General features: G+C 39.9%; 1 protein-coding gene across 2 annotated transcripts in view; it reads left to right on the forward strand.

The window, feature by feature from the left end:
- carmil3 (capping protein regulator and myosin 1 linker 3) overlaps positions 1-18779 on the forward strand; it is a 126168-nt gene that overhangs the window by 38586 nt on the left and 68803 nt on the right. For both annotated transcript variants that reach the window (XM_023965176.2, XM_078935509.1), the window contains exons 6-10: positions 4670-4764; positions 5092-5162; positions 5278-5351; positions 14472-14547; positions 17590-17678. In XM_023965176.2, coding sequence (XP_023820944.1) covers positions 4670-4764; positions 5092-5162; positions 5278-5351; positions 14472-14547; positions 17590-17678 — 405 coding nt within the window. The remainder of the gene's footprint in view (positions 1-4669; positions 4765-5091; positions 5163-5277; positions 5352-14471; positions 14548-17589; positions 17679-18779) is intronic.

Genomic DNA, 18779 nt, shown 5'->3' on the forward strand with positions numbered 1-18779 from the left:
GCGTTGCCGAGGGCGATGTGAACGTAGCTCAAGCAGAACGGTGACACGGATCTAAATCCATGTTAAAGGGTCGTCCACTTTATGGCTGCTGTAACTGAACTAAGAAAAATGTCAAGTTACTCTCATGTCAATCACAGCTTTGCTTTTAATCCCACACTTCTTTCGCTAATTTCATTGAATCTTTTATTGCTTTTAAAGTCTCAGACTGACGTTTTCAGAATTTTTTTTTTGCTTCATGGAAACTTAAACACTATATTTAATAGTCTGCAGTTCAATATCATCCTAAGTTTGACTGTGATTTTAGTCAAACTTTGGTTTTCAAAAGAATCTGTTTTTAATCTTGAAAATGTGATGATCATTTAGCTAAGAGGTGCAGGCAGACAAAGAGGAGGGTTCTAGTGTGAGCCTTGGAGGAGCCATTCAGGTGCATAAATGCGGCTTTTGAAAAGTGAGTTTAGTCACAGCTCAGCCAGAGATGATTGAGAATGTTTATATAATCATCATTATCTTTCATCTAACCTGCAGCGCAGAGATTCAAATCAAAGTGTCACTCATTTACTTGTAGGCCAGCGCTCCTGCAGAATACAGATGCAATGGTTGAATTGAGTCGTCTAAAACGGTGGTGTCCAACCTTTTGTTGGCAACAGACCAGTCCAAGTGGTACGATGGAGTATTCAGGCCAGTTTACAAGGTTTTATTTTTTTTCTTTTTTTTTTATTACAACTTCAAAGTCCTAAATTTACGAGAAAAAGGTGACAACTGTTAAATTACGAAAATGATGTCATATAGTTGTAGATTTAAAAGTCAAAGGCTAAATTTGACTTTTTTTTTCTCATAAATTTAACTGTCTTAAAGTTGTAATATTATGACATTTAATTTATTAATTTCCGACTTTAAATTTCATATTTCTTTTTCTTTTCGGGGGGGGGGGGGGGGGGGGGCAATACTCAATCGTAAAATGGGGCTCAAATTGGAGTTTTATTTATTATGTATTTATTTATTTGTTTATTTTTCAGAGTTCTCAGATTCCGAAAAATCAGTTTTTCAAATTAAAATGTCACTACGTTGAATTTAATTTAGAACTGTCTACAGGTATTTCATAGTTGATGAAAATTCACTGAAACAAAGTTGTGGATTTGTAGTATAGAGGGATGTTTGCGCCATTATTCCCATCAGCCTGTAGACTGGAACAGGTTTGACCAATCAGCATCAACCTTCATGTCCATGTCTGTGATTGGCTGGCTTTTGTGGCACATTTGCTCTGTTTCGAGCAGCAGAATAGAGAGAATTTCTCTCCACTGAAAATTGTTTTGATTGCATACATTTTTACGTTTCAAGAGTAAAATAGTTTTGTTATTTATGAATTCACTGTGTCAAAAGTTAAAAACTTAGATGGTTTTCCAACAATAAATTAAAAAAACAAACTCTCCCATGAAAAATCTACTGAGCAACGATGCATACTGTTTTTTCACAGAGACTTCTGGGAAATTTCTAGGGTGCTGGATTTTGACAGCAACTACCAAGAAGAATCTAGTTGTTTTCCAAAATAAAACTTCCTTCAGAATCTTAAAAAAATGAAATATTCTAAAATTACATCATAAAGTTCTTTTTTTTGTTTTGTTTTTTTCTGCAGCCCGGTACCGATTGACCCACTGACAGGTACTGGTCTGCAGACCGGGGGTTGGGGACCACTGGTCTAAGACACTCAATACATGGTTAAAATTTGGTGCAGAATTGTTTTTCTTAGGATATTTTGTCAAAAGTAGATAAAATTCATTTATCAGATAAAATGGAACAAAATGTCCAATTCAAAGACTCTCTGGTTCTTCTGATCATTTTTTACAAAGGAAGTCTAATAATCCTGGAAAATATGTTTGATTAATGTAAGGTCAACGATGTCTCCATTCTTGCAAAAATTGATTTTTTTTTTTTTTTTTTTTTTTTTTTTTGCAAAAGAAGCATGATTCAGCACCGTCATGTGCCTGCAAGTGGGCCGTAACCTGATTGCAAAGCAGTTTGATCCACATTCCCTTTAAATTAGCATTTCACTCTCAGCAGATTTATGGGTCTGTGTTCTGATGCTGCTGCCAACAGTTAACTAAATGCTGAAGATTTACAGCAAAAGGCTGGACGCTTGAAAAAAAGTGATTCATATATTTGGAAAAGTATTTATCATTAGACTATAGAACCTCATATTTCCCGTCACATATGAACATCCTTTTTTTGTTAATCTATTCACACCTTTAGTTTTATTGCCTTTTTGACACCAAAAACCTTAATAGGTTCAAAGTAGTTTAAAAAATTTAGTTGGAAAGTGCGATTCCCTTCCGGTTACTCTGTTAGAACATATCTAACCTGTGACCAAGGGCTTGTTCAGTGAAATCGTTATTAAAAATTGCATTAATTAAAGTTCAAATTAAAGTACCATTAGCTGAAATTTGTTCTCCGCATTTGAGCCGTCGCCTGGGGGAGCGGTGAGCTGCAGACACAGCCACGCCGGGAACTATTTGGTAGATTAGCCCCCTCAATCCATCCCCTTTACGCTGACTGTCAAGCAGGGAGGCATTTGATCCCATTTTTAGAGTCTTTGGTTTGACTCGGCGTGGATTTGAATTTGCAACCTTCCAGTCACAGGGCGGACACTCTACCACAAGGTCACTAAGCTGTTGTTGAGGAATCATTATCAATAAATCTTTATTATGAAATAAATATGAAACACTAAAAAAATGTTTATGCATATAAAGATTGACAGAAGGGTTGGCACTTTCATGAATTATAAGGGACACAATCCATACGTCACTACCAAATCCAAGTCTCTGATTGGCCAAAGTTTGACCTGGTTTAACTTGCTTAAGCTTGGATGTAAAAACCTAAAAAGAAACTTGCATAGCTATGTGTGACCATGAGAGCTTTGAATGCGGAAGCCCAAAACGCGCGTTTATGGGCAAGACTTTTCATTGGAAGTGGTCGCTTACATGAGCGTTACCTACATCATGCAAAATGACCTTTTTTTTCAGCTTTTAAGTGTATTATAAGGTTCATTCCTCACTATAAACAACCCAAAAGCGGTAATTTGATCCATTCATGCATTTCTGGGTGTTCTGCTAAAAACCTGCACTCTGAGCACCAGCCCCTCCCAACCCACGAAATTGGGTCTCATATTTTGATGTCACAAAATGAGGAACGCTGCCAGCACACACCCACTTTCTCTGTGGAGATAGCGGTGACCGGCAAAAGGACTTTCCTTTTATACGCACAATATGCACATGGATCGTTGCAAAAGTATGGATGTTGTTTGTTTTTGTGGGTGGTGCCCACACGGAGCAAAAAGCTGAGCCTCAAGGCCTGTTCACACCGGGACGAATTTCGCCGGCAATTTTCGCCGACGTTTAACACCTCGTGACTAAACAAAGGGCACCAATGTGAGTGTGCACACCGACGCGAAAAAACGCCACGCGCCAAAGCGTCAAAAAAAAAACGCCTCGGGTTCGGTTTTTTTTTTTTGACGCTTCGCGTCGAAATCTATTCGACCAATGAGAATGGCGCTTTTGCACACGTGTCTGGAGCTTCTGAAGTTACAGTAAAACACAACTTGGGGGCGCTCAAACACAAAACTGCCTTGCCGAGCACACATACCAGCGAAGAAGATAGACGCCAAGTAGCGTCTACACTGCCGCAAAGAAATAATGACGGACATTCTAAAATATCCCCTTACCAAGTACCCGTTGGAGCTACTGATGCTTGAAATATTCATGTTTTCTTTGTATTATTCTGACAAGCGCGTAAATACTTGCTCTCTTCTTCTGAGTGAAAAGTGACTTTAAGAATCGTAAAGTTGCGCAGCGCCACCTTGTGTACAGGAGTATTTCTGTTTACATTAAGCACCATCTAATGTCAGGGAATGAAATTGCATGTTCGCTCGGCTCACCGTCAGCGAAAATCGCCTGGGTGTGAACACAAAAAACGTGGCGAAAAACGTTGGCGAATAACGCCTGGCGAATATTCGTCCCGATGTGTACGGGCCTTCAGAGATCGAGTCGCCTTACTTCCGGGAAGGAAAATGAGCTTTGTTGTTTTGTGTGTCAAAGGTAATATATTATCATATATATGGATTTAGTTTACTCTGAAAGGCCTAAAAAAGCATGATACAGAGCCTTGAAAAAACACTTTTGGACACCACTACAGCTTCAAATACCAAAACAATGGGAGTAATAGGAACGAGCCAGAGGGGTAGGGAAGAAATTTGGATTCAGCCATAATTTAAAGGTGTTGCATTCTCTTGCAGTGCAAAAACATTGTTAAAACAGGAAACACGGCAACACTGCAAAGTGATAAACATTTTACTACTTGCATTTTTCTTTTTTTTTTGCTTCCCTATTTTTTCTGCACCATTTTTTTGGGGTTTCGAGTAACAAATATTTGAGTTACCAAGGAAATTATTTGGACACAACAACCATCTCATTAAACTGATAGGTCTTTTTGCATGAACACACAAATAAAATTCTCTCATTTAAGCTTTTACCTTTTGTTATGCTAATGAAGCATCCGTTTGCCAAGGACTTTGCATTCAAACGAGATCCCCGTTTACTTTTTGTGAATCAGTATTGTGAGCTTGTCGGCTTTAAAGCATTTGCCGTCTGAACTTTTAACCTCTTTCTTTTTCTTTCAGTCCTCCCATTTGCCGTGCAGAAGGAGATCTACCTGATGGGAACCAAAAGTTTTCTCCAAACTCCGAATCCCCTTTAGAGCCTCCCAAAACGTGCGGTTAGTCTGTTGCATATTTTCATGCATCTGATGCACTTGATCACTTTTGGGGACTTAAACAGGTCAGGGGGCTGCTGTTGGTGGATGTGTTCACTTTCTGATGATAAGAAGAAGAGTTAATTTTTTATTTTTTGATGCTGTTGTTCTGGGCTTTCATTTCACCTCAGCGTTTGGACCTTATGTCTGTCTCCCCCCCCCCTCTTCAGACATGTCTATCTGATGTCTTCTTTCATCTTCCACCATTTCTTTCTTTTATTTCTCTACACTCTCCTTCTGCTGTTTGCTATCTGCTAGGGTATCATTAGGATTTATTTGTGCACATTCCAGGTGGGTTTTCAGAGACGTATGCTGCTCTCTGTGACTACAACGGAATCGGCTGCAAGGAAGAAGTGCAATGGGTGAGAAGGTTTTATTGTTGTTGTTTTTTTACATTTTTTGTTGGGAACCACTGATAATTTTATTTTTGATTCTTTCTTATGCTCTTTTTATATTTTATTTTTTTGCCTTTTCCAGGATGTGGACACCATCTACCATTCTCAGGACAACCGAGAGTTCAACCTGCTGGATTTCAGCCACCTGGACAGCAGGTAACTCTGTTTCCAAACATTCAAACGTTGATTCTGACTGGAAACGTCAGTCGGATCCACTTTTGTAAAACATCACAGCCCATGATGGCATTTTACTCCAGTGCATGATGCTATAGTACAAAAAAAACTGCCACAGTGCGATAGGGAGGCAAAGGCAGAATATTCCAGATTTCCTGCCACGAATGGTCATAAATGTCGACGAAGGCCGTCAGGTGTCAGAATCAGGTGTTGATGATGCCATTACAAAATCTAGCGGCCGCAGGGCGATGGCAGCTGGATTGCTGGCCAGCAGCAGCTCTTATTGTACGATGTGTAAATGTCTCAGGATGGCAGCCGTCCACATCAAGTGCCGCCAGCCGCCCATTACCCCAGGAGTACATACCAAGTGGCCCACATCATTAACTAAGGTCTAAGCGGTCCAACCTCAGCAGGATTCATATGCAGGACCCACGGATGGCAGATTGACGTCCGGTCATTGCCGGGCCCATGTCAACAGCCATCACCGAGTGCCCGTGTGCTACCATCCGATCTCTAACCACCAGATGGTGCCATTGGGACAGTAGCATGGGGTAGGGGGGTGGCTGGAGGGCGGCAGTCTAACATTGTCTGATCATGACATGATTTTGGGGACCTTGGAGTCCCTCCTATCAGTCACCTATCACGCTGTTGCCTTCCTATCACCCCTCTGCCACTGGACCGCCACCACACAACCTCCGAATGTACCCAGGCAGCCACTGACCAATGTCAAAAAATCCTCCGGTCACCTTGAATTTGAGGCTTTTTCTTAAAACCTCTCCGGCTGCCTCGTGACGTGTAAATAAAGCGAATGCCACCTCTCGAATACAAATGCCGCGGAGCGACCGCCTGCTAAATTTGCTTCTATTTAGTTCGCCACACTGGCATTTCGGGACATGTGACCATAGTCTTAGATCGGACATTGCATGTCAAATGGTAAATGGCGGATACTTCTTTAGCTCTCTACTATCTTCACTATCTTGAAGGCCCAAAGGGTTTACTGTCCCATTCACACACTGATGGCCTCTACACATGGGCGCCAACCTTACACCACCAGGAGCAATATTGGAAACACTTCACCACATGCGCAAGGGCAATCTGGGAATCAAACATGTGAGCTTGCAATCAGAGGCCGACAACTCTACCTCTGCAACACAGTTGCCCCATTTACATTAAACTGAGAAAAATTCCTTAATATTTTTTATTAAATGATTTTTACTTTTCTCTGTTAGTAGCTGTTTTTAAGAGCAATTACGCTGAGTTCTACCACCATTCTACCCCCACCGGGCTTGACTATTGACACAGATTAATATTACTTATTTTTCTTTTCTTTTTCCAGATGCAGTTTGGGTTTTCTGATGGTTCAATAACCAAATATGAAGACATAATAAGCATTCTAATGTGACCTAATTTGTACAACTTTTGCACCAAAGAGGGCTTTTATTTTAGCAGAGCTGCGTGCACAGCAATTCAGCACACCTCTTTTGTCCACAGTTTCTACCTCGTGGGTTTAGATGGAGAAATAAATCTTCCGCATGCACCACAATAAGGGCTCATAATGCATTATTAACTTCAAGCTCTCTGCAGTGTGAGATGTTAATGCAGCCGAAAAGGAAACCTGTTTATCCAGATTAAGATAAAACACTGCAGGAATGGCACACTCAAGAAAAAGTGGGATTTATGCAGAGATTGTAATCTGGAATGAATCATTAATTTAGCTCTGTAAGGTAAACAACAACGTTAACAGTATACAGATTACTTTGGAGCTTCTGATTTTTTAATTTGAGACACTCAAACATATAAAAAAATGATCAAAATTCAGTTTTTTTTTGCTATATTGAATATTTTGCAACAGATTCTGTGTAAGGAAATCAGCAAAAGCTGTGTAATTTGTCACTAGCCACATTGTGAATTGAAGGCTTCTGTGGTACAAATGATAAAACAACTTTATGATAAAAGATTGAAACTAGATTTTACCTTTTTATTTTTTTAATAATTTGTTGTTATTGTTTGCTGTTCCTTGAGATTCTAATCTTGACTGATTATTTATTGATTTACTGACTCCGACTTGCAAAAGCTACAGACAATGAGGGGGATTTAGATCATTTTTGTCACTTCTAGAGTTGAGATCAAAAATGGTGCCTCATCCTAATCATTTCTGACTGCAGTGTACTTTAGAAAAACTTCCCCTTTTTTTTTTGTATTAGGGCCTCGTGATAAATTTCTGCAAACAAGCTTCCCAAACACTAAGATGCACCTCATCATCTGTCACTTACTGTGACAAGAGCGTTGTTTCGTCTAACAATACCCTCCCTGGGTAAAAGTTGAATGTATGACACTTTCTGTCTTCTGCTTTTGATGGAAGTTTGGAGATTTATTTGTTTTTGTTTTTACCAACTAAAATAAAATGTTTCGGTGGCAGAACCCAGGGCTCAAACAGCTGGAAGGTGTCGTACCTTTCCCCCCTTTGCTCCTTTTTCTTTCACAGATATTGTATGAGTGTGTCAAATGTAAAGTGGATCATAAGAATGAGTTGACAACTGACACCAGTTATAAAGAACTGAGGAAAAAGTGAACTGAGATTTGTTTATAGACATTTTTTTTCTTAAAAAAAAAAAAAAACGCCTCCTCCTGCTGCTTCTTTATTCTGTGACACTTCAGAGTAAATTGGAAAAAAATGCAGAGATAAAAGCTTGGTTTGTCACAAAGGTTACTTTTTAAATTTTTTTATTTGATAATTTGAAACAAGGCATCTGGAATTGAAACCTGTCCTTAACCATCAAGGTAATCTTCAAACACGGTCTAGTCTTTGTTTTGCTTCAGACTGATCTGAATATTAACCCTCCTGTTATGTTCTGGGTCAAATTGACCCGGGAACATCATCTCTGTTACTCACAAATGAACATAACAGGAGGGTTAAGAAAATATAGGAAAATATGACTATTTTACGTATTTTTTCATATGAATTAGTTTTGGATGTTCTAGAGTCATTTGGTACCGGGCCGCACAGAAAGAATAAATAACTTGCATTACTGCCGTTTTATTTATTTCAGAATCTGAAAGATGTTTTATTTTGAAAATTTGCCCGATTCTCTGTTACATCCATCGATGTCACTCTTGATGCAGGCCAAAGCACTCTTCTCAGTCACGTGATAGGTTACCGCTAAAATAAACCCCAGGAGCTAACAAAATGAGGAAAAAACAAACGTCTTTGGAAAGTTTCTTTACCAGCCAGGAGACAGAAGAGGAGCCTTCGACTACAAAAAAAAGAAAGCTACATTTAATAGACAGTACCTATTTTTTGCACCATGAGTGTGGGAAAGGGAGAGGATGATGACACCTGTGCGATGTACATTTTTATGCGTGCCAAAATAAAAGCTCAGAGTTTGTCTTGTCACGACTCTGTTCCTCTTTCATCGCAGGGTAGTGACAACAATCATCCGCCTACAATTTTAAGACCGGTCGGTGAAACTTTTGTGTGACGTCACACCGGTCCGTGGCGTTAAAAAGGTTGGGGACCGCTGTTCTAGAGAAACATGACTGAACAGCAAAGTATAGGCCGTGTCCCAAAGCCACTATGCACATTTTCCACATAATCGTACAGCTGAAAATTGGTCATACGTGAATATACGTGGAAAAAGTGAGAGAAGTTTTGGTCTTCATGTAGAATTTTCGATTATGTGTCACGGATCAAGTCTGAGCATTTCTGGAACATTTTTAGGCATTTTGTTAGATATTTGTGCGCCAATTACATAATTTGAACGTTTTGTGTGACATAGACGCAACATAAAAGTTATACATCAGTGGTACATGCGACAAACAAAAGGCACTTTAACATTGGGAGTTGGGTCATCTAGACCCACAGACAGTGCACTGAACCTTTTTTCTTCAATGATTTGTGATCTTTACTGGTGTCCATGGATTACATGAAATCCTCTTCACCTTTATCCACCTTGTCCTTGTAGGGATAACACGTTAATGTAAGGCTGGGGTCATTTTGATCCCACAAAATGGCACACGGGATACGTGGAACGGTTGTGGAAAGCCACACATTTGCGTATGCATCTCGCCAAAATCATGCAGGTGGTAATTGTGGATAAACTACAAAAAATACGCGTTCACAGCAAAATTCCTAAGCGAGCAAGAAGTTTAAACATCTCGAAACGTAATTCATGTAAAGACCCCTCAGATATCTGTGCACATCGACGAATTACAAACGCAAGAAACATCTACGAATTACGTGTGTCAAGCATGTATCATGAAAGACCAAAATTTCATATGTGGAAAATGCGCAAATTGTTCAAAGTGGCTGTGTGACACGACCTTAAGAACCTATGAGACTTTTTCCTTCCTCTGCTATTGGTTTTCTGTCCTGTTCTTCTTCATTTCTTCTATGATTATTCCCACAATCCAATGGCCGGCTCCGCTTCTCCCTTTGGAAAATATGACAAAAAATAAATGGCAAAGAGAAAAGCTAGACGGTCCTAAGATGGGAAACGGATGGGTCTGTCTATCATTGGTTACCAGAGGCTATTTGCGGTGCATTATGCGCTTTTCCCCCTATTTTTGTCCGCCTGCGTTTTGGTTCCCGCCATCTCCACAAATTAAACTCGTCTACTGTTACCATGAGTGACGGGGCGACGTCCTTTCTGCTGACTGCTGTCCGTCCGAACGCTGCCTCGTCTCATTTCTCCTGACTGAAACTAGGCACCTCTCTTTGCAGCCCCATCTCCTCTTGTTATCGACTTGGTAAATTCTCTCGTTCATTTTTTTTCTCACGGGTTATTTTCAGACCGTGAGCTCTGTCTGGCGGCTGCAGGCTTCACAAAAGGGGGAGAAAAAAGCGTTTTTAGATCAGTTTTGGAAACTGGTTAAAATCCTCAAATCCTGTTTTGGCCCTTCTTTTAATGACTCTAAATCCTCTGCATGCATGCAGACACGCAAAAGGATGTCAACTGCTTTTCAACTCTAGCATTTAATACTTTTTCATGATGTAGTGACTGAGGCAACACTTGACAAAATGCAACACCTCCATCTTTTTTGGTCACCAGAGAAGACCCCGAGTCTGTTTTAGATCGGTCAAACTGTTGTCTGTTCGCTAAATGTATGTATTGTTTTTAATGTGACCATTGACTGTATAAAGCTGCGTTCGGTGTAAACGATGCCGCGTGTCAAATTTACTTTGGCTTGCTCTCTTTCAACACGCTGCAAATTTGCTGCTCGATTCCCCAAACGCGTGTCGGAGGAGCGACATCACATTTTCTTAGCCTGATTGCTACATGGAGCCGTGTCTCATTTACAACGCATTGAAGAATGGATGATGCTTAGAGATCAACAAGGGTCTGGCTCCTGAAAGGGTTATAGCAGATTGAGAAAATGAATGGAGCAATCTTCTGTGTTGGATTTGTACTCCACCCACTGATGGAGTCAGTGAACACATCGTGTGCGCAAAGCTGACTCCCTGATTGGCTGACGTGTCACAGCAACCTCACCAACGTTCCCATTTTTTTGAGCTCAGGACGTGACATTACACCCGTCAAATTGCGCCGCACCACCAGATTGGGTCTGGACATTGACTTAACATTGAAACTAGAGGCCTCTGACGCTGCTTTCTGTTTGAAAGCAGCTTGAGAGAACTGGCCCGAGTGACTGACTGTCACCTACAGCATGTGCTTTACTTCAGGCCTCAACTAAATCGAGTCGATTCAGTTACCATTTTTTTTACGATACGGAAACTGACAAGTTGGAGCCAAAAATTGTGATTGGACCGGCAGTCACACCCCGACCACTGAAAGCAGGCTCGGGAGAACCTGTCAATCAAATGTTTCGAACATTTGAGGCCACATACTTTTGAGGCCCCTGATTGGCCAGTTTAAAACTTGAATGACTTGCCATAAAGAATATATGTCATGAAAAAAAAGAGGATTAAAAACGGGTATCAGAGGAAAAATGGTGATTCTCACTAAGAGAATGACAGAGAATTAGCTGTTTATTTTGCAATAGAAGAGAAGTCGATGGGATTTTGGCTTCTTGGACTCAGCGGGTACGTCCTATTTGAAACACGCAGGGGGAGGGGTCACTCAGTACATAGACAGTCGGTGGTTGAGACAAACGTAGTCACACAGACGGACGGATAGCTGCCATTTACCAGAGATGTTCCACTGAAAGTATGACTTGTGCACTGCGTTCACTTAAAATTTCATTTTCTGATGATTATAAAATCTTGGCTCTTGGCCATGAATATTTTCAAGCTCCCAGCGAGTCTTTGATTCCAACGACCCATGGGAGCTTTCCTCTAAAAAAAACCCACCCCAGGACGGAGAAAAATGAAGTTACTATTAATGATTATTGATTTAGAATTTGGGGCTGAAGTGGGCAGCTCACATTCACTCTGATCTTCTAATTAAATATAGTCCAGATGTTGTTAAATTTGAAGTAAGATGCAAATCTCAGCATGATGAAAGCTTCGTCACACTGAACCTTCCTTCTGAAAGGATAAAAAACCGGTGTCAGTGGAGCTTGGAGAAGTTGAAAAGATGAACGTAAAGTGATCCTTTCTGTAGTAAAATATGAAGCTTCTTCTTTTAAGCAGTACTTTAGGAACTGAGCAGAAATTCATCAAACATGACCTTGTTGAAGGGTAGCCAAGTAAAGCTCAAAGATTGCTTCAAATCGAAGACAACTACAAATGGTTTGAGGTGAAAAAAGTAAAAACAAATTGTAAATTTAAAGTCAAAAGGGTTTCCTCTTTGTTTTAAAAAAGAAATGTGAATAATATTAGTTCTGAACCACAATTGGCTCAAAAATTGTCAGTAAAAGAAATAACTCATAACCAGTTGATTACTTCACCCAAATTTGGTCAAATGTTCAAACCTTTAAAACAGGAGATGTCACCGGCGACACCTAAATAACAAACGCATAGCGGGTCATAGAATTCCGGCCGGGCACAAACCGCAAGTATTCATTTCTCCTCCATTGACAGTTTTCAAGTGATTGGCACTACGGGGAATGAAAAGGGACGATATGCAAACGTCACTACCAAATTCCAGCCCTGATTGGTTGGTCCTCTGATTGATCAAAGTTGGACCTGGTTAACTTTCGATACGTGTTCTTAGCGTGTTTTGTACGTAGATCCCAAATCTGGTTGTAGAAACTTTTGTAGCTATAAGTATAATAGAGAGTTTTGAACACGGAAGATCGAAACACATGTTTACATTGACTTTTCATAGAAAGTAGTCGCTTGAACGTGCGTTTTCAAGGGCGCTGTGAACGTAGCGTAACTCTTTTTCTGTTTTACACGATAACTGTGAATCAGCCGACTCTGACCTGCAGAAAAGCGGCTTTTCATATTGGCTTTGCGCCGATAAGCAACTCATTAACGTGAAGTATTGCCTAGCGACGCAAAGCCACTTTTCTCCATGACAGTACCAGCTAATTTACGTCAATTGTGTGAACGGTTGAAAAGTTACGGTAGTTGAAAAAAGGGTTAAATTAAAACAAAAAACGGCCAGTTACTTGAGAGAAATTTCAATGTTGATGTCGTTTCTGCTGAATACTTGATGTTTATTGGATCGTACTTTCAGTGGAATATATCTGGGAAATGCCATTAAGCCATCTGTCTGTGTGATTATGTTAGTCACAAGCACCGACTATTACATTTAGTAAATAGGCTAAATTTAATCTTTAATATTAGTGTAATGCTTATAATCTTTGTTATTGTTAAGCTAAAAAATAAAAGTTAACCAAAAGCTTTTGACATCCCTAGGTTACACAACTTGCAGGTAAATTCTGGAGCCTTTCAAGGCATCTTTCTGCCCTTTTCTGGGAAAATCTAGAGCTTTACGAGCTGTTTGCATTTCCTTAACATCCGAACGGACTGCAGTCAGAACCCTTCTCCGGACTGCACACTATAACAAAGCACCTCACCTGCTCTCCTCCAGCTGCTCTGAACAGAGACACGGTTCTCTTGTGTGGAGCAGCAGCTTCATTTTAACAGCCACAGATCTTTTTACAAAGTGGGTTGTGGCAAAATCTCTCTATAAACATTACAAAGAATAATGTCAGACACAACAGAACTTTAGGTTACAAAAGGAAACGTGAAATGAAAATATGTGGAGCCCGAGCAGATCTCGAAACTACGTAGTTTGTCCAAGTGGGGTTACCGTAGTGTGACGTTATCCTCAGTCGAAAGAACCCCGAACGGTTATCGCAGGCCAAATGGTTATGGTACCTACACCGGCATTATGACTCCAAGTATTTAACATATCAGATTAGAGCTGTGACACTTTGCACCAAGCCTCTTCCAGCTGTATGTGGCGTACATGTGTTAGTAACATGTGTTAGCATGTGAACACCATGGGCTAAACGTGCGTTCAAGACCTTTAGTGCATTCCTTGACGTGCGTCAAATGTGTGCGTAGCTTGACAGTGTGGGTCACTGGATTGACCCAAATGTTGGTATTAATTATTAATTATGGATTACAAGCATTTACTCCTTTACCTTAATTTGTGTCCAGTTCCTCCTGGACCGGATTTTCTCTTACTTCCATTGTGTACCTCTGTTTTTTATCTTTTCTCCGTTTCCCTGCCTTTCCACTTTGTGATGCTGCTCATTTGCCAGATGATATATTGCACAAGTAGCCTTAGTAAGGCTTTTGTTGGACCTTTGAGGATTCTGGAAGTCTCCCCCCTCCTGTTTGTCCCATCCAAACACAAATCTGTGGACTGCATCTGTCCACAGCAATGGATATAGCGCTGTTTGAGGTCTGGAGCTGGAATCAGAGTGCGGCTTTATTGAATAATCCACTGACCCAACCATCGATCGCTACATCTGTTTCTTTTTCCCTCCCTTCGTTCTCTGTCTTTTTCTCCTTCTGTGCTCCTCCACGGAAAGGCTGCACTATCAGTCATCTTCCGGAAAGCAGCTCTGCTTGTGGTGCTCTCTCTGCCACAATGATGAACTGCTTTCTACCAATGAGGGTGAAGGAAAAGTTTGGCTCAGGATAATGAGAATTTGTCCCTGACGACACTCGTCGCCAGGAAGAGCTGGGTAATTTGAACATCCAATTTTGTGGTCTGATACATGTGTGGGTTTCTTGTCTTTCAGGGACCTGGCAGTGATCGTGGCGGCCATCGCCTACAACACATGGTTCACCAAGCTGTACTGCAAAGACATGCGCTTGGTAAGATATTATATTTCAATCTGTGCAGGTCTGTTTTTTCAGGTTTTTATCGTAAACTGTTTTATGCATCAAAAACCAATTCACAGAGCCCAGTCCTTGTTGACCTGCAAAATTGTCCATTTATCTTACTTTTGTGTCTTAAATACAGTGGTCCCTTATTATAACATGGTTCACCCTTCGTGGCCTCGGCTTTTTTTTTTTTTTTGTGCAAAGCATTGTTTTCCGCAATCTGATCGGCTGCAGAGCGCCTTTAATCAATCTTCTCCATGCTGTGTCTTGCATACAGTAGAGATTGAATTCAGAATCCCCAAATTGCATGAATCTACAATATAACAGATCTTTGGTTTCATTCTGTAATACTGGACTTATTTTTTATAAACTTTTGAATTTTGGAAGTTTAAACAAAAGAGAAAAATGTGAAAATGTTCATTTCTGTGTAAGAAAAGTGTGTAGTGAGGAGTTTTTACAGCCTTAACCCTTTGACCCCGGAGCTTATACATTCTTTCGACTCTTCAACCATTTACGCAATTCATGTAATTCAAGTGAATGTTACGTGGTGAAAAGCTGTTTTGTGCCTTTCTCCGCATCAGAGTCACTTACTTCAAGTTGATCACTCCAACCGTCGAGGAGTTACGCATGGTCAGAATGCGCATGGTATTTTTATGTTGTCTGCAATATCTCCAGTGTCAAAGGGTTGAAACTTCTTTATAGTTAATAAAAATAAAGATTACTACTTACTGGGTTTTGACCATAGTGGGTTATTGTTATAACAAAACTGCCGCAATTTACAGGGGGCTGCTGTATAGCAAACAAGGGCCTCCACAATTTCAAAGGTGATGTGTTCACCATAGGACTGCTTGACGTGGACCAGAAATTGTCTTTTCTAAAGCTGGTGCTGGTCCGTGGCATGATTCAAATTAACAACTCAAGTAAACAAAATACAGAAATCAAGTGAACAGATGAAGTGATGTAAGCACCATGTATTTTACGTTTGCTCATTACCACTTCCAAACAAGCTCTATTGTCCGTTTTCCAGAAAAATGGTTGAGTCTGTAAAGCATCAAGCCAAAAAAAGCAATGCCATTTATTAGTATTAATGCCTGATCAAACAGATTCCTAATCTGAATGTGCTCTATGTCACTGGGGGAGATTCAGCAGAGTTGAGAGTTGTTTGGTCCTTTAGCCAATGTCCTATGTCCTACTGGAACTAGCCAAACCTTCACAGCAGGTGAAAAAAAAGTGAGTCCTAAAACATACCCTGGTGGTACACCATAGCCTCATTTCCTCTGAGCGGTATAGTAGGGTCCAGTAATTTGAACATTTCTATTATAAAATTGACTCATTAAGACAGACTGAACCATACCATTTTTGGGCACCAGTTGGTTGTAGATCCTTAAAAAAATGGAACGGACAGTTTAGGACGGAGCAATTGTTGAAACATGTTGATTGGCTGAAGGTCTTTACGACAAAAGAAGGCAACAAGAAAGCGGCTGTATTCCACTTTGCTGCCCTCTAGGCCTGCACAATAAATTGCTAATTTATCGTTATCGCGATTTCAATCTGTGCAATATGCATATCGCAAAAAACAGCACAAATTGCAATCAATGGTTACTTAAATGTCCTAAAACAATCTTATGGCAGCTTATGAATCAAAAAATTAAGTTTATGCATTTGACCAATCAAATGGACGCCTTTACGTTAGGCCTTTTATGTTAGATGTTTGCCTCCTATGTAGATGAGGGTTATTTGGAGTGTAACTCTTAAACTGTTGCAGTGAAATGGAAATGATGTTTTTGGTTGTTTTGCTATTTGTTCATATATCGCAAGTTATATCGTCATCGCAATATTGATCACTAATATTGCATATTGCAAGTTTTCCTTATATCGTGCAGCCCGACTGCCCTCAATCTTGTCCCAAACAACATGAAATACTTTGTGTATGCAAAGTATTAAAAGCTACACAGTAAAACATGCGTTGCTGGATGACCCCCATTGTTGTTGTCAGCTTCACCCCGCATGCGTCATGGGGATCCAACTTTGAGTGGAAAAGCTCACCTAAATTGGCTGGACCATTCTAAACTGGACTGGACCGGACCGCACAGCTCAGTGGAAACGGGGCTAAATGTCAAGTACTTATAGAGTAGCAACTCGATTCTATATACAAAGTATTGATTGATTAGAAGATGTTACTGAAGGTTCTCATTCATTCAGGTGAAGTTATCTTTAAGTTGAGTCATGGGATCTGGACTTATCCAAGTGGATCTGTCAGACTGATGAAGCTATAGACTGAGTTTAAGACCAGATGCCATGACTTAACTTTAAGACCTAAAAGATAAAAGTAAACCAGATAAAGACCATCTATGTTGGTGTATTTTTATGTCAAATGCTGCTCTGAGATCACATGGAACCAAGGCTGGAAATTATTTGCATGTATTTAACCCAAGGTCGTTTACAACCCCAACTCGCACCATCCAGCTCCTGTTTGTAATTTTTCAAAGAGGTCGCTTCCTTTGATAGCAGTCAGCTTTATTTTTTTACTTCTGTATTTCACATAGGTGTTACTTCAACACCATGTTTAAGTCTAATCCATTTCTGCAGCATGATACATTTCCTACTCAAGTTTAGCCCAAGTTTAGCCCTTGTGCTATCTTGTTGGGTCCAGATGACCCAACTCCCAACTGGACCGCACAAAATAGTGGGCTGAACCTTTTTTCTTCAATGATTCAATGACTCTTCTTCCCTGGTGTCTATGGATTACATGAAATCCTCTCCACCTTTGTCGTGGTAGGGATAACACGTCAATGTAAGGGTGGGGTCATCTGGACCACACAAGATAGCACAAGGGTTAGGTTGGCAAAACAAACAAACACATCTCCTGTGGAATTTTCTTTTCTCCCACTGACATAATAATTAAGTGACTATAAAAAATCTGTTTCTTTTCCTCATTTGAAGTTTAATGGTTCAAACTGAAGTCTTTTAAAAAGTAAAAGTAGTCCGTCCCAATGGTTTATTTTCTCTGTTTTGGTTGTTGTCTTTGGTCAGGGCTCAGAGGTGGTGGAACAGGTTCTGCACACTATTAGCAAGTCCAACAGTTTGGAGGAGCTCACACTGGAGAATGCAGGGCTCAAATCGTAAGTATATGTTTTAGCATTACTTGTTCTTACTTTTCTGTTTTGAAGGCCGTGTCACAGTCACACTACGCAAATTTTGCAGATATTGCACAGATGAAAATTGATCATATGCGAGTATACATGGAAACAGTGTGAAAAGTTGTGGTCTTTTCGTGAAATGTTTACAGTTGTATCACGAACGAACCGCGTTAAAAAAATGGGAGAAGTATGAATAAACCATGTAACATGAAAATGTAACAGAACATGTAAATGCTACAGAACATGTAAATCAATGTAAAAGCCACACAATACAAGAATTGTGCATGAACCATACATGAATTTTGCGCTGTTTATATGCAATTCATTAGTGATTTGTGCATCAATTATGGAAAGTGACAGTTTTTGTTTTTTATTCACTGTACAAAACTGTATATACAGATGACCTCTATATACCTGCACATCTCTTTCCCTGTTTATTTATCAGAACACTCTTACTTTTGTATATATTCTTTCAAATGTGTGTCTGTCTAACTTGTCATTACTGTCTGTACATATTTGTGCCAAACTCCATGCTACTGTGACAAGGAAATTTCCCATTCGTGGGATTAATAAACAAATCTAATCTAATATGTGCTGTATACGCAATATAAAAGTTATACATCGCTGGTACATGCGTGAATGTCCATTGGACGTAGGTGGAATAGTCATGGAAAGCCACAAATTAGTGTCTGCATCTCACAAAAAGTACGCACAATTGCCAACGATTTACCTAAAAATGTTGTACAAACTATATCAAATACACATAAACTGCATAATTTTCAACTGATCAAACATTTCGAGCAGCTCAAAAACCAAATTCACGCCAAAACCCTCAACGGACATCTACGCACATGAGGAACACAAGAAACACTTATGAATGTCACACATGAATCACAAAAGACCAAAATATCATACGTAGAAAATGTGCATAATATCATTAGTGGCTTGGCCTTTACTTTCATAGGGACTATAGGCCGAAATGATCAAAATTTGCTATAACCTGGCACAATAGATCTTTTCATGTTTCATGTGATCAAAGTTCTTTTGTGCATTGTACTTTCTTAAAAAAAATACACTGCAAAC

Source organism: Oryzias latipes, chromosome 17 (genome assembly GCF_053564925.1).
Source record: "Oryzias latipes strain Hd-rR chromosome 17, Olatipes_Hd-rR_3.1".
In the NCBI taxonomy this organism is placed as follows: domain Eukaryota; kingdom Metazoa; phylum Chordata; class Actinopteri; order Beloniformes; family Adrianichthyidae; genus Oryzias; species Oryzias latipes.